This window comes from Eleutherodactylus coqui, chromosome 11 (assembly GCF_035609145.1).
Source record: "Eleutherodactylus coqui strain aEleCoq1 chromosome 11, aEleCoq1.hap1, whole genome shotgun sequence".
NCBI classification, from domain to species: Eukaryota; Metazoa; Chordata; class Amphibia; order Anura; family Eleutherodactylidae; genus Eleutherodactylus; species Eleutherodactylus coqui.
The window spans coordinates 83,233,516-83,248,854 of NC_089847.1; the positions used below are offsets into that span (position 1 = coordinate 83,233,516).

General features: G+C 40.7%; 1 protein-coding gene across 1 annotated transcript in view; it reads right to left on the minus strand.

Annotated features, from left to right (window-relative positions):
- Positions 1-15,339, minus strand: part of LOC136581726 (mucin-2-like) — a 71,943-nt gene that overhangs the window by 27,469 nt on the left and 29,135 nt on the right. The window contains exons 13-26 of the mRNA XM_066582350.1: positions 13,999-14,136; positions 12,171-12,335; positions 11,822-11,916; positions 10,466-10,595; positions 9,853-10,102; positions 7,843-7,892; positions 7,647-7,753; positions 6,554-6,705; positions 6,196-6,337; positions 4,853-4,963; positions 4,542-4,727; positions 1,887-2,126; positions 1,523-1,679; positions 569-709 (exon numbers count right to left, since the gene is read on the minus strand). Coding sequence (XP_066438447.1) covers positions 569-709; positions 1,523-1,679; positions 1,887-2,126; positions 4,542-4,727; positions 4,853-4,963; positions 6,196-6,337; positions 6,554-6,705; positions 7,647-7,753; positions 7,843-7,892; positions 9,853-10,102; positions 10,466-10,595; positions 11,822-11,916; positions 12,171-12,335; positions 13,999-14,136 — 2,064 coding nt within the window. The remainder of the gene's footprint in view (positions 1-568; positions 710-1,522; positions 1,680-1,886; positions 2,127-4,541; positions 4,728-4,852; positions 4,964-6,195; positions 6,338-6,553; positions 6,706-7,646; positions 7,754-7,842; positions 7,893-9,852; positions 10,103-10,465; positions 10,596-11,821; positions 11,917-12,170; positions 12,336-13,998; positions 14,137-15,339) is intronic.

Consider the following 15,339-nt stretch of genomic DNA (forward strand, 5'->3'; position numbering starts at 1 on the left):
CAGAGTCTAAAAACTGTAATACTGGGTCACTATTTTTAGTGGAGATTTGGTTGTGTCTTGAAGGTTTATTTCTTCTATACTCAAAATGAGTTATAGCGTTCTCCCCCTTGGGTTTCTATAACGGCCATTAACTTTTAAACAGACCATAAACATCTCTCCATTGAAAGTGGGAAGTATTTTAGATATGGAGATCAATGCGTGGTGAGAGCAATCAATCTGACGCTTATGTCATCACTTCTCGAAGGAATGCCGTATCAATCTCAAAACCCAATCATTTAATAGCTTTGAATATATGGGTGAAAACAGTGCAAACCATAAACTATTAAGAACAACTACTTGAAGAGTTACTCATAATAGACCGATCTTGGCCGCCTGTCTTGAAAAGAAAACTTTTTGAACTATCTAATAGGGAAATATATTGCGCAGGTTCTGTATTTCCAGGACGTTTGGAAAGATAATTATCCAATAAGTATCATAAACTCAGTGTTTAACAGAATGAGGTCAGGGCATTTAACTCACTGAAAGACCCCGTAATTTATTTTACTTACCCACCATTCAGATACATTACCTTCACTATTATGATAAGGATACTGCTTGGGGGCAAATGGACACTGGCAAGGCTGGTAGTGCCATGTGCAATTTCCATACGGATTCATTTCAATGCCATTCGCAGTGTTAACGTGGGTGTTTTGATAGTCACAATAAACAGCTAAACAAAAAGATGGAAACTCAGATCAACGACAAAAGTAAAACCCATCAGTAATCAGATTTGGTACGTTCCTATTGTCTTTACAACTGTTACAGTGTTTCATCAACAAATGGTGACATCCACTCCCTAAGGGCTCCGTCAAATGGACATATATGCGTAATACGCAGAGAATAGAACCCATTGATATCAGTGGGTTTGTACACATATCTGTAATTTGCACACGCAAAAAATAGGACTTGTTCTATTTTCTGCGTATTTGTATACTAAAAGTCCCCATAGAAGTTTATGGGAGGTGCGCAAATGTGTGTGCAATGCGAACAGAAATGCTCAATACTGTGAAAAAAGAACACATCTGGATCTCATTAGTCTAAAAAAACCATTTAAATCACGGCTTGTCCTGCGTGAGCAAAAAAAGCACAGTAAACTACACGGACACGTGAGCAAATCAACCTTGTTCACAGCGCAAATGTATGGGGCTGAAGCGCGCATATGCCATATGCCCATGTAAAGGAGCCTGAGTCATAAAAAAAAGACTATGAAAAAGGTGCATGCAATACGCATAGAACAGAGCCCATGGATTTCAATAGGTTGTTCATATTTCCGTATTTTGGGCACGCATTTTGGTTGCACAAAAAAGAAATAGAACACGTTCTATTTTTTTGCACATTTGCACACCAAAGGCCCCCATTGAAGTCAATACGCAAATTCTGTAAATCGCCTTGAAAAAATAAATAAAATTAATTTAAAAAAAACAGACGTACAAAATCCATAACAGCTTGACAACTCCATCAATTAAGATAGTTGTGAACTTACGGCAAAAATCTGGTGTACGCCAGTCGACACAAATCCCAGCAGCGAGACATGCGGCAGCATAGGCATGGATGGCCTCGCACAGACATTCACAGTCTCCCCCTGTGTCACATGCGCAAGCGTCAGTCACGCAGGCCTGATAGTATTGATCAGGATTCACCTAGAAGTGAAAAGATAGTTCTTCATCCATCAAAGATGGTGTAGGTTACACTCAGTTACATACATGAATCCCCATGATATCTACTATGACTATTCTCTCATATGAGGACTTCTGCTTCTACAATGAGTTTTACAACCTCCATTTGCCGCATGCACCAAAAAACATATCCCTTATGTGAAGGCCGTCTAAGTTTTTGTGCCCTCTTACCAGTTTATTGCAGGCCTGAAAAGCTGTAGACTGAATAATCCGGCATCGCTTTTCGCCCCAGTTCCTCCGTTGCGGATTTTGTGCGCACGCATCTACAGCAGCATAGGCATCCATGCATGTGGGTCTATCTTTCCATGAGTTAATAAACTCCAGCTGAGTGGAAGCCACATATTTACTTCTGGTTTCAAAGTCATCCTTTATGTTTCCGTTATAGTTTCCACAAAGACCACATACTGATTCCTGGATGGGAGGAAATGTCAGAATCCAAAATGTAAGAAAACAAGGCAATAAAGTATCGAAGGTTTATTTCTTGCAAGAACCGTACAAAGAGGTAAACAAGACACAGGTCCATCAAGCCTAACTTAGAATCCTAGTGTTGATCCAGAAAGAGGCAAAAACTCCTATGAGGCGGATGCCAATCACCCCATATTAGGGGGAAAAATCCCTTCCTGACTGCAAATATGGCCATCAGAATAAATCCCTGGATCAACATCCCATATCCATAAACCTACTGAGGTGGCCAAAAGTTTGGAGACTGATACAAATTTTGGTTTTCACAAAGTTTGCTGCTTCACTTTTTATAATGGCAATTTGCATTAACTTTAGATTGTTTTGAAGAGTGATTAGAGGAATTGCAATAATCTGCAAAGTCATGAAAAATAACTTAATCATAAAACCCCATTTCCACTGAATTTCTGTGAAGAAGGCTTTAGAGTGCCCAAGAAAGTCCACCAAGTGCCAGGACCGCCTCCTAAAGAGGATTCAGCTACGGGATCGGTTCAACACCAGCACAGAGCTTACTCAGGAATGGCAGCAGGCAGGTGTCGGGGCATCGACACGCACAGTGAGGCGAAGACTTTTGGAGGCTGACCGGGCGGCAAAGACGAACATCAAGGACACATTGCCATTCTACAGGAAGTATGGGGACTGGATTGCAGAGGAATGTGGTGAAGTTGGTTTCTCTGATGGGTTCAACTGGGTTGGCATAACTTGCTGTTAGAACAAATGGCCTAGGATTTGTACGGGTTCTGTACTTTGAGGGGGATTGTTTGATTATTGTTATTAATGATCCCAGATGGCCACAATAAGATTAAACCTATGGCTTCCTTACTTCCTAAATAGGCTAGTATATTTCCATCTGTATCTCTATGGTCACAAAATCTATATGTTATATTTAATGCTTTTGTTTCTTCTACCACCAGTTTACTTTTAGTACATGAAATTGATTGAATACTAAATTATGTTTAAAGGGAATGTCCAATGAGCTTCGTGTTGCCGGAGTATTAGGCAGCATGAATTCTGGAAAACCACCCAAATTATAGAGAGGTATGTTTTCTATGAGTCCTTGGGTGGCTCCATACTAACTCCTCACTGCTTGGCTCAGCTACATTGACAGGTCTCTCCCTATCTTATATATAAAATGCTGAATCTGTTTGTTTGTGTCGTGTACAAATCCACAGTTGTGGTCCGATTTGAGTGAAATTTTGCATGAGCGTTCTTCAGCACCAGGCGACGAATACTGGTGGAATTAAAAATCAAAAACTCACCGATTTTCCCTGTAATTTTTGTTGCCAATAGCAACCAATCACAACTCAGATTTAATTTCCTATATTGCTGAGGTAAAATAAAAGCTGCACTGTCATTGGTTGCTATTTTTTATACTGCTAAGGTACAATGAAAGCTGCACTGTCATTGGTTGCTATGGGTAACACATATTTTCTTTTGGGCAGCTTTCATAACAGTGCGGTGCTCGGCTCATTCTTGTGGCCCACTTTGTGTATTCCAGGACTGCTATTTATAAAATTGCCATACAACACATCGGTATATCACATAGTAGTACACAAATAAGGAGGAAGCTGTCAATATAGCCAAGCTGAGTGGGGAGAAGCTGGTGGAAATTTGTCCTTTGGATGCTTCTTCCCATTCCCAGGATCCTTTTTAAACTAATTTTCAAAAAGCTAACTAGGGTTACCTAACCCATTGTGCAAGTACTGAGCATACATAGCCAAGAGTGTAGTTATGGGGAACTGAATCCTAGAACCGTAGAGTTGAAAGGGACCTCCAGGGTCATCGGGTCCAACCCCCTGCTCAGTGATGGATTCAGTAAATCATCCCAGACAGATATTTGTCCAGCCTCTGTTTGAAGACTTCTATTGAAGGAGAACTCCCCACCTCCCGTGGCAACCTGTTCCACTCATTCATCACCCTCACTGTCAGAAAGTCTCTTCTAATATCTAAGTGTAGAGGTATCAGTTGGGCCTTGTGCCTGAGGGAGCCCAAAGGTCCTTTTATAAATTGCCTATGGCACAGTAGGTGATTATCCTTATTATTTTGCATTAGGGCCCAGGAACTTCAAGTTACATAGAAGAAATATATTTTGGGGGAAAAATGTCAAATAAAGGAACATTTGTTCTCAGGATAGACTCCCAAATAAGGAATGGCTGGTTTAAATAAAGACAAAATCAACAATCTCTTTAAATGTGATGGCATATGTTGAAAATAAAGATACTAACATGCCCTAGAGGTATGTAATATAGCTATATCACAAAAGAGGAATAAACTAATCACCAGTCAAAAACTATGCTGACAAAAACGCAACAATTGCTCATTCCTATACATAACAGATCATAAAGCCTTACTTGAAGGCTCACATACCTTGCCAAGCTTTAAAATCTTAATAAACAAATTCATATCCTTGTTCCAGAGAAGTGAGATGTAGAACTTATCAGGGATGGTGATATCAAACATGAGGTGGAGGGTGTTGTTCTGTACGGTTATATCCGCTTCAGGTGTATCTTGGGTGATGGTGTATGTTTCATCGGACAGCGTCAGCACTGTGTTCTGCATCATTAGACACTCAAGTTAGCTGGAGTTTAATAATCTAACATTTGCTAATACCATAAATAGAGCCATGTAATGCTAGAAGTAATCTTTGACTACTAATACTTTACTCTCGATATCCTTACCCCAACGGTGACAATGATGGACCGAGAGCAGGTTGCTCCAGTGGTTCCGCAGATCACATTTTCTGTCACTATCTTAAATGAAGACAGTGATGTGTTCAATCCACATCCATCCTAATTGGAAGGAAATACACATATTAGTCATGTCATAGGTGCTACGATAAACATTTAAAGGGTGCCTATCATTTTAAAAAAACTTTAGACACATCAGAAGTTTTAATCGGTGAGGTCTGGTTGCTGAGACTCTCATGATCACAAACTCAAGTGAGCTCTCTGCCTTTTGATTTTTGCTAGGACCTCCTCGAAGGGTGGAGAGAGTGGTGTATAGATCCCCAGAAAGTATGCAGTATGTAGGTCATGGTATGTTTATATTAGCTGAGAAAGAAAATATGAAAAATAGCAGTATTTTTCATCTCATAGTTAGAATGGGCTGCACTAGACAGCTGTCAAAGTGGCCTTCAGTGCTTTACACACATACACAAGGTATATCAGAGTTGGCGGGCAAGTGAGCCTGTTATGTATAAGGATTAATGAAGTATGTGAGTATACTCCTACATGTGAAATATATGCTGCAAGCTGAAGTGGATAAGACGAGGTGAGACTTTTTTTGCTGCTTTACAAATGTTATGTATAAGGGTTGCACTGCTGGGGTAGGTTAGCCCTTGTTCTCCAACTGTCCTATCTACAACTCTAACTGCACCTTTGCCTTTGCACCATCTACAGCACTGGACTCGAACTTGTAGTTCCCACAACAGCTGGAGCAGGCTTGCACTGGCCCATAGGGGAACAGGCAGAGGTGTAACTAGGACCCCTTTGGCCCCAGAGCAAAATCTGGAACAGGGCCCGCTATCTACCATGTGCCATTTATAATATTGGTGTCTTGGTATGTAACAGGTGGGCCTTTGGGCCCCCTAAGGCTTCTGGGCCCGGTAGTGACTGCTATCTCTGCACCCTCTATAGTTACCCCCCTGGGAACAGATGAATCCCTCTTTGGGTCCTGAGCCAGGAATGGGGCCCCTACCACCCACACCTGAGTCAAAATGAAGCCACCTTTCCATTGAAGTGTATGAAAAATACGGCGGCCAGGAATTGGATCAAGTAATATTTGCATATAACTCTACAGTGGGCCCCCAGGCTGACATCAAGCTGGAGAGTCACAGGAAGTAGACCGCTGCTCCATATGTTGCATAGGCCTGTAGACTACAATATGTATTACTAGAACACATCTTTATTTGTGTTATATATCCTTAAAAAAGCCCATTTATAGCATTATTGTGCCTGATAAAAGTATCATACAATGTATTAGCTTGTTGCATGAACACTAATGAGCAGTATAAAGATCTTACTGTGACTAAGGTGTATTCACAGTTGCCATCAAACAAGTATTGTTGTCCATCAAATGTTTTGATGTGGCTCTCTCCGTACATCATACAGGTGGATGAACAGTTTGGAGTCTCCTCACACTGCCAAAGACCTCCACTGCAAGTACTGTAGATAGAAAGAAGACCATGAAGAGTAAACTATTGTGTCTTTTGGATAGAATGTGGGAACAGAAAGCTGAGCAGTTTTTCATTACACAACGTATAGCCTCAATTTACATGAAATTTGGAAAGCTCTCTGTGGCCAGTAATGAGAATATCTTCCTTTGCATTGACTTTAGATTATCATTCTCATCCCGACAGTGCTTGACATGACTTTACTTACCAGCTCTGACATTCTCCATGCATGGATTCTCCACTTCTATAGATGTCACCACCATATTCACAGGAACAATCACTCTCTGCTACGCAAGTGCCATCAAGATCCTCGTAAGTACCATCTGGGCAAACACAACCAGCCTCACACTTGGTGGGTATCTGTGAATGCAGCATATAATTAGAAATTATCTATCTATCTATCTATCTATCTATCTATCTATCTATCTAATATCTAACTATTTCATATCTATCTATCTCATATCTACACTATCTATCTATCATATATGAAAAGCAAAATCACTTTCGGAAACGCATGATTACATATATCATTCGAAAGAGACCTAAATTATTTAAAGGGGTTTTACCACAAAAATAAGTTATCCCCTATCAACAGCATATGGAATAACTTACTGATTGGTGATGTTATGACTGCTGAACCCCCTACGAACCCCAAGAACAGGGGTCCGGCGCATCCCTCAATGAACAGAATAGTGGTTGTACATACTTTACATACTTCTTCATTCATTTCATTGGGACTGCCCGAAATTTGCTTATCTCTGGTGGTCCCATTAAAATGAATGCAGTGGTGGTGTGTACATGTGACCAGCACTTTATTCATGCAGTGATGCTCCAGAGCTGCTTTATTGAGATAGGTGTGGACTCCAGTTATTGAACCCCCCAGACCAGTTAGCTGTCCCATATTCTGTGGATAGGGGATAACGTGTTTTCATGGTAAACTGACTTTAAGAAAATATTCAACTATATATACTGCATTTCTTAATAAAATTGCAATTAAAAGGCTTGTTCGGAATTTAAAAAAATATATCTTGATTGAGGATGAGTTATAATGTCCATGGACAAGAGTGGAGAGGCTGCTGGGAAAACAGAACATAGACTCATTTTTCTAATCATGGACAACCCTACCCTTTTTGGTTATGTGAAGTATGGACAGAGCAATTGTTACAGGAGGCGTTTTAGTGTCAGTTTGACTTCATTATTATTGTGGTACATTTCTGTTATATGCAATTTTCGGAACACCTTTTTGTTTTATCTTTAGACTGTTAGAACCAAATAGGAGACACAATTGACATGACACATACACAGCGGATACCAGTAGCCAACAGCTGACATGTTGGGGCACAGGCTGCTCCGAATTTTCCAGGCAGGGACCCACAGGTCTTCATTACTTTAGGAGCCTCACATGTTTCTAAAAATAAAAAAAGACAAGAGCAATAAGGAGCGGAAGGCCTAAAATGACAAAGTATATAGAAAATTGTAATAAGAAGCACTCAGTACCAAACTCAAGTGGTTGTCCTATACAGTTGAGTCTTCCACTGACGCAATAACTGCAAAATAAGCAGAACATTATAAACAAATTGACAAGCCAACTTTCATTCCACACTGTGTATACACCACATATTGCCATATTATAATGTTCTGAAGTATATCTAGAGCATAGACTGCATGGGAGATACATATAAAGGTAAAGAAGTGTCCACTTTGGACAACGATCCCTGCTTGTTGTAAGTGTCCTGTAACTATAAACTAATCACAAGACTCTCAGCTGTAATCTCTTGATCTCTTGGCTACAAGTTTCCAGTGTTCCTTCAGCGCCACCACAGGAAAGAATGAAACATTACATAGCATCCAATGAAATAAGTGGGCTGTCCATGTAATGCTCAGACATGCCGAGTCCTCATGAGCAAGAAATACTCTTTGTATCTGCAAACTTGCAGGATGTCGAAGTTGGCATCCGAGATGGTCCCATATATGTTCTATTGGCAATAAATCTGGCAGCCGGGCAAGCCACAGATGTGACAATGATGTGGAGGCATTGCTATGGCACCTTTGCTGTGTGCGGCCGAGCATTACCCTGCTGGAAAATGCCTCTTGGAAGCCTCCATTAGAGGCAACACATGTGGCTGAGCTGTCCTTGTCCCTCATACCACTACTAGGGATGACCAACTGTTGTTTGCGATGGCCTCCCAGACGATCACACCAGCAGTGGGGGCAGTGTGCTGCTGCACAGCAAAAGCAGGATTGAGGCGCTCACCCCTAGGTTTCCAGACATGGACATGTCTGTTAACAGTGTCCAAACTAAATCTGGATTTATTGCTGAAGACAACCTGGTTCCACTCCCAAGCAGTCCAGTTTCATCGTTCACGACACCACTGCAAACTGAGGGGGGTGGATATCAAAGGCAGTACATATAATGCATTGGAGCTGCTCATGCTTGTTGGATGATCAGATGATACTATCTACTGGTGGTCTGTCGAGGAGCCCGGTCGCCTTTTGTGCTCTCACGCATCCACTGGTTCCAGCACCTCCTAATAGTCTCAACAGCCCAGGTGAAGGGCAATTCATTGATTCGACCATCCAGTTTCTCACACTCCAATAATGTGCCCCCTCTAAAAATCTGCTAAGTGGGTGAAATCTCTTTGATTGTATCACATAGGCGTCTAGTGGTCAACAAGCTCTACACAAGTGGAAAAAGAGGTCACTACACACAAGTAGCCTCTGAGAGCCTTTTATAGGCCAAGGGGGGAACCACTTTTAGGACCTCGGGTGACAAGACCGTTCATCTAATCACCACAACTCTAGTCATTTGCATATCTGCCTGAGATGTAATTGCATGATGAGATTTGCAGCAAAACAGCAACTTCTTTTAGGTGATGAATTTTTTTCACAAGTGTATATAGAAAAGCAGACCACAAAATGGATTTTTATGGTCCATAATGCTGTAGCCAGGGATACTGTTAAAGGGGTTGTCGAGGATTAGAAAAACCTGACTGCATACTTTCATTAAAAAAGACCACACAAGCCACAGGATGTAAGTATTTTACAACTTAGCTCCATTTACTTAAGTGGACAAGTGTGGTGCAGGTTTCTTTTTTCTTTTAGAAGAAAGCAGCCATGTTTTAATGATTCAGGACAACTCATCTAATGTACCATCTCTTGGCCTTTCTCCATTAATTTCAGTGTTATGATTAAAAGTAATCATGGGCAGCACTGTTGCCTTGCTGCGCTGGGGTCCTGGGTTCATATACGAGCCAAGAACAACATCTGCATGGAGTTTGTATGTTCTCCCTGTGTTTGTATGGATTTCCTTCGGGTTCCCCGGTTTCCGCCCACACTCCAAAAACATAGTAATAGATGAATTTACATTGTGAGCTCCACTGGGGGCAGAACCCAATATCAGGTGATATAAAGCGCTGTGGAATATGTATGCTATATATAAATGAGTAAATGCAATAAATAAATCTTCACCACACTTATTGATTCGCTTATAATTCCATCACCTCTTACCATGTAAGACCATTGTAGACTGTTTGCTGGTTAGGCATTATGATCGTGTTGGTATTCAAGTAGCAGGGACATTGTGATTTTGGAATACATTGCTGTTTGTTATCCAGATAAAGTCCCAAGGGACAGTTACATCCTTCGATTGGAATGTCATTGGGATAGCATTCTAACTCCAGATTAGAGAGAGACAGACATGTCCGACCACACGTGGTAGTCTCATAACTGAAGGTCTGGTTACCACTGCAGTTAATAGCTAGAAAGAGAGAGATGAAATTCATTTCAGATGAGATGTTAAAACTGTTGTTTGAGAATGAAATCCTACATATCTCTATAAGTACACGGAGGGCTCAATATTCTGCTGTGGTGTAGCATATGTGCTAGAGGGCACTGTTGTATAGTACAATCTACTATGTATTTTCCAACTGAATTGAAGACTATAACAGTACTGGTAGAATTCATTTCATATAATAATGTTGGATTTCAAGGGACATTTCTTCTACGGTTACCATAAATGCAATACATAATGTTAGTCTTTCTTTCATATTCTATTATCTGAAGGCATTTTCTAACTTTATTGCCTCAGCTATATGGCTGTAATGAGGGTTTGTCTACTCACTGCAGTTGGTGAAGGTCCTCCAATTTTTTAAGATGATTCCTTTGGCAGCACAAGCCCGAGCGTAAGATCCCAGAGAAGAGCAGATGTAGTTAACAGTTTCTTCATAATTGCAAGCTTCATAGATACATTTCTGAAAAACAGAATATCAGGCGCAAAACATTAAATACTACAAGTCAAAGTGATGTAACTTCATTCACTGTCACAAATAGGATCCCCGGTTGTCACCATTATCTCTATGGCAGCCAGGTCACAGGCACCAGTAGTGTATATGAACACATGATACCAGCCTTTCTTCTGATAATGGGTGATATACTATTCACCTTAAAGGGGTTGTCAGCTTTAGAGAATCCATTTTTGTAAATGAGTAACCTGATAATTGCAGGGTCTGTCACCGCAGGACCCTCAAGAAGTCAGCTGGATTCTGTTGGAGAATCGGTCAGCCAGTGTTCAAAGAGCTCTATAAGTGACATCTGTCAGCCGTAAGCCTTGTAGCTAAGCACTGGCCTAGATATATTTGGGCTGCTGCTTAGCAAGCAGTGCAGCTTAAAGTGACCCTCTAGGCCTGGAGAAACAAAAATGGTTGCACCAACTTCTTTGACTGCCTGATGCACACTGTGTATTAACTGGCACTGTTAGTCTAAGACACTGCTTTGTATAACCAGCGCAGTCCACAAGAGCAGCAGGTAGTGACTACCAGTGCATGTTATGCAAAGTGTGCATCAGGTAGTCAGAGAAGCAGTCCAGCCATCTTTGTTTCTCCAGGCTCGGAGGGTCACTTTAAAGGTGTTTCCTGGAAGTTTAAAAAAGTTATCCTAGCAATAGGAAATTTGTCTGCGCTAGTCTTAGATTACTTTGCTGGACCAATGCTGTGCAGCACATCCTCGTAACCACTGCAGCCAATCATTGGCCTCAGCAGTACTGCTTGCATGTATGGCATGAGTCTGCTGAGGCCAGTGATTGGCTGCAGCAGTCACATGGATGTACGTGATATCATCACTGCAGGACAACTAACCAGACTGTCAAGAACGGCCAGAATGGTGCTGCTGGAATGGTGGGGAATTTAACAGGTGGGTGTGGGTTATTTATTTTTTTATTTGATCATATTTCCTACTTTTAGAATTTTTTTTTTAACTCCCAGAACACCCCTTAAAATGGATAGAAAAAAATGATATTGCATCAGATCCCTCTCTTATATGGAATATATGATGTACAGTAAATGAATTTTATATTCATGATATCAGATTTCACTAAAATATGTTTCATAATCCAAGCAATGGAGCAACAAGTGGCAAATCCTGCCCTATATACTCTTCAGAATCCAATCTATATTGGTTTTACTTCAGTGATTCATTTTACCTTGTAGTAAGGTTCTGGATCCACCAAAGAATGGCATGTTTGAAATGGACTTTCTTTGTTGACCAAAACAGAGCAGTGAGCCTGTGCGAATAGTTCTGGTAAAAAACTAATATATTAGTCACATGTGATCACATACAAGAGACATAAAGGAACTATTTTGCAGTCCAGAGTCTTTAAGCCTACAATATGGTCAAATAACTATTGCAGATATTGCTAAAGACTCAGTTTGCAAACAAATACCTCTAATGAATGGGATAATATAATATACATTTCCATATTGTGTGTCTTGTTGACATCTATTACTAGAAAAGTCATTCATAAGCAACGTCTGACCTATTTCAGGACTTACCATTAGATATGCTCATTGAACAAGGGTTGACATCTGTATTGTGGGCTGGTTTGCAGTTTGCAGCTGCCCTCCAGGAGTCTACAAATTGTGTCACTGTTCCCTCTACAATCCCAGAACTGGTAAGGAAGTCATCTTTAGTTTCGGCATTGAAGTTGCCACACAGACCTATTTTTTGGAAAAATTGGGGAAAAATATAGTTTAGGTCATACTACATAAGAATAATGACCACATTTTGCATATTCAAAGGTAGACTACAATTGGCCAATGTAACTAGGCGAAGGAATAGAATTCCTTTCTCCGAGCTACAGGAGTTGTCTGCATTAGACAAACTTTTTTCTTAGAAGAGTCTCCAGATAATCTGATCACAGGGTATCTCGCTGCTGGAACCCCCAGTGATCAGTTTTTCTGCAACTCCACCACAGGGCAAATGGTGCATTAGAGAGTGACTGTTGAATTCAAGGGGCTATCCATGCAGTGCATGGCACATTCGGTTCTCCAGAGTAAAGACATTCTTTGTATTTGTAACTGCTTTCCAATCTAGATCATTAATGGGGCTCCCAAATAGGGGATCACCTTCAGTTATCTTAGAATCCCCTAATAATGGGATGGGCTACAGAATTATTTTTGAAAATCAGACAACAGCTATAAATTCACGAAGATGGAACAGTAAATATACGAATACAAGAGTGTACAGCACAAATATCAGCTCCATGACATAAAAGAAACCAATTTAATAGGGTTGCCCAGTTGTAGATTATTCATTGCCCAGCCTTATGACTGTCTGCATAATCTGTCTCCTGGGACCCTCACTGATCAACTGTTTACTGGACCAGCGTATTTGTGCCCTTAGCTGGTTTCTCCAGGAATCAGACAGCTCAGTTCCCACTGCAGTGGTGTGACTTGGTATTACAGGCAAAGTTCCTACTGGGCCACTGCAGTGATAATGGAAATCAGATCAGTGCACAAACGCACTGGCCCAGCTAGTCACAGACACAACACACAACAAGTGAGAGTTATCATACTTAAAGACAATTGTAAGTCCCAACATCACAGAAGAATTTGGGAATATCATTTTATAGCCATCTTTGATACTATCAGAAACAGTATGAATCTCGGAGGGTTTTTTACACCAGTGGAGATTATGAGATATGAGAAACCCAGAGCAGAGGTAACATGCTGGCCTGGTGACCCCCTAACAGCAATTTTCAGACCATAAACTTGTCACTGGACTAATTATTTTCTGTTATGGTCATCCCTCCCTGGTATTTATCTATGTGCTATTAATCACAATGTCTGTGCCCTCTTGTCCCATCTCTGGTATTTATCTAGTGAAAATTAAATACACCATGTCTGTACCCTCCCATGTGATCATGTATATATGTTTTACTATAAGTACGGCTTTACATTTGTTCCATTATTCCTGAGGAAGAGCCCTGCGTAAGTTCGAAGACTTGCTATTACATGATGTATTTTTGTTAGCTATTAAAAGGTACCATATCTACAAGACTATTTGGTTTCTCTTACTGAGAACAATCACACTCCAGCAAGTACTCGCTCTGCCCTCATGGAATGCCTTTTAAAGTGCAGCTCAGTGTATGCTCATAGTTTATGGGGTACTAGATTATAATATATCTGCTTTATACAGTGTTGGGCAACAGAGCAACTTACAGAAGACATTTTGCTTTTATTCTGAGGACTGCCCAATGTCTTATTCATTATCTTTTAGCGGACAAGTCATGAGGACTTGCTTTATGGCTAAATATTCAACAAGAGAATAAAGATAATATATAAGTTGCAAAAAGGTTCCGAAAAAGACCAAAATCCCTACCTTTGGTGGTTCCAAAGTAATCTCTGTTCAGCTTAATGTAGGCACTGAAGACAGGAACTCTCTGCACCATAATCTCAAGACCAAATGTTGTAAAGAGGAGGATACTTGTGGAGGACAGTCTTATCACTATAACATCATCTGTAAGAAAAGGCAAAAGGTAATTAGGAACCATCAGAACCATTACTAGCATTTGGTAAAATCCAGAAGATGACTCTGGGCAGGACCGCTGACCAGTAATTGTATAGCACTGTTATTAAATTCTGCATTGAGCTGTTATTTGGCCGCTCTGTTATTTTCCCCCTTCATGGTGGTATTTACTGAAGCGTTGTCTGATATTGCTACAAACTGTGCATAGGACATTATTTTTGCAGTGCATGTTGGTGGTGGCACTCCATAATATTTTTATTTAGGCCAAATGTATGGAAGTGTTTTTGGCCAATACAGTATATAATGGCACTATGTGGTTCTTATAATTAGGCACTATTTGTACACTGTATGACAAGACCATATATTGGTAGTGGTGGGGGGACCGAAGGTCTTGCACTGGGCACCATCTAATGTAAGGCTGTGATGACTTCACATGGACACATGGAACATTTTCATTGCGCTGAAAGCTAAATCCTAAATACCTTTGCATTTATCTTTATGTATATATCTCACTGTATCTGAAAACTGCATTTGTACAATGTATAAAGATATCATTGTAAAGACTCAAGCCCAATGCAGACAGGCGGATTTTTGCTGCGGAATCCAGAGCGGGCGTCTACCTCCGGATTCTGCAGCAATAACCCTCCATAGCATACTATGCAAAAAAGATTCCTCATGCACACAAGAGGAAAGCAATTGCAGGGTGGGTGAAAAATCGCAGCATGCTTCGCTCGGATGGCTTCCATTGAAGGCGGAATCCGGACCTGCTGTGTGAATGAGGCCTCATTCATAGAGTCACTTGAATATGCAAATTGGGATACAGAAGACATGCTGACCATATATTGCTGTTCCCCATGATCCCAGAAATCCAACTATTTGATCTAGTTGAAAACAAATTAAAACACTACAAGAACTTGTTCCCCGGGAGGGGGGTGGTTTATCTCACAAGGGCAGTCGTAGGTAAATTCACTCCTTTTTATTTTTTTATTTATCTTGGCGAACTTTTACATAGGATGGAATAATCCGCAACAGCGTTGAGGAACATGCCCTCCTGTGGAATATATTTAACTCCAAAATCCACATTGTTGACATACGAATTTTGGTGTGGAATTGAAAATCACAGAACCTTGCTGTCAATTCCGCATCAAAATCTGCAGTTAGCCATGCGCATTTTACTGTGGAATTCAGGGAAGT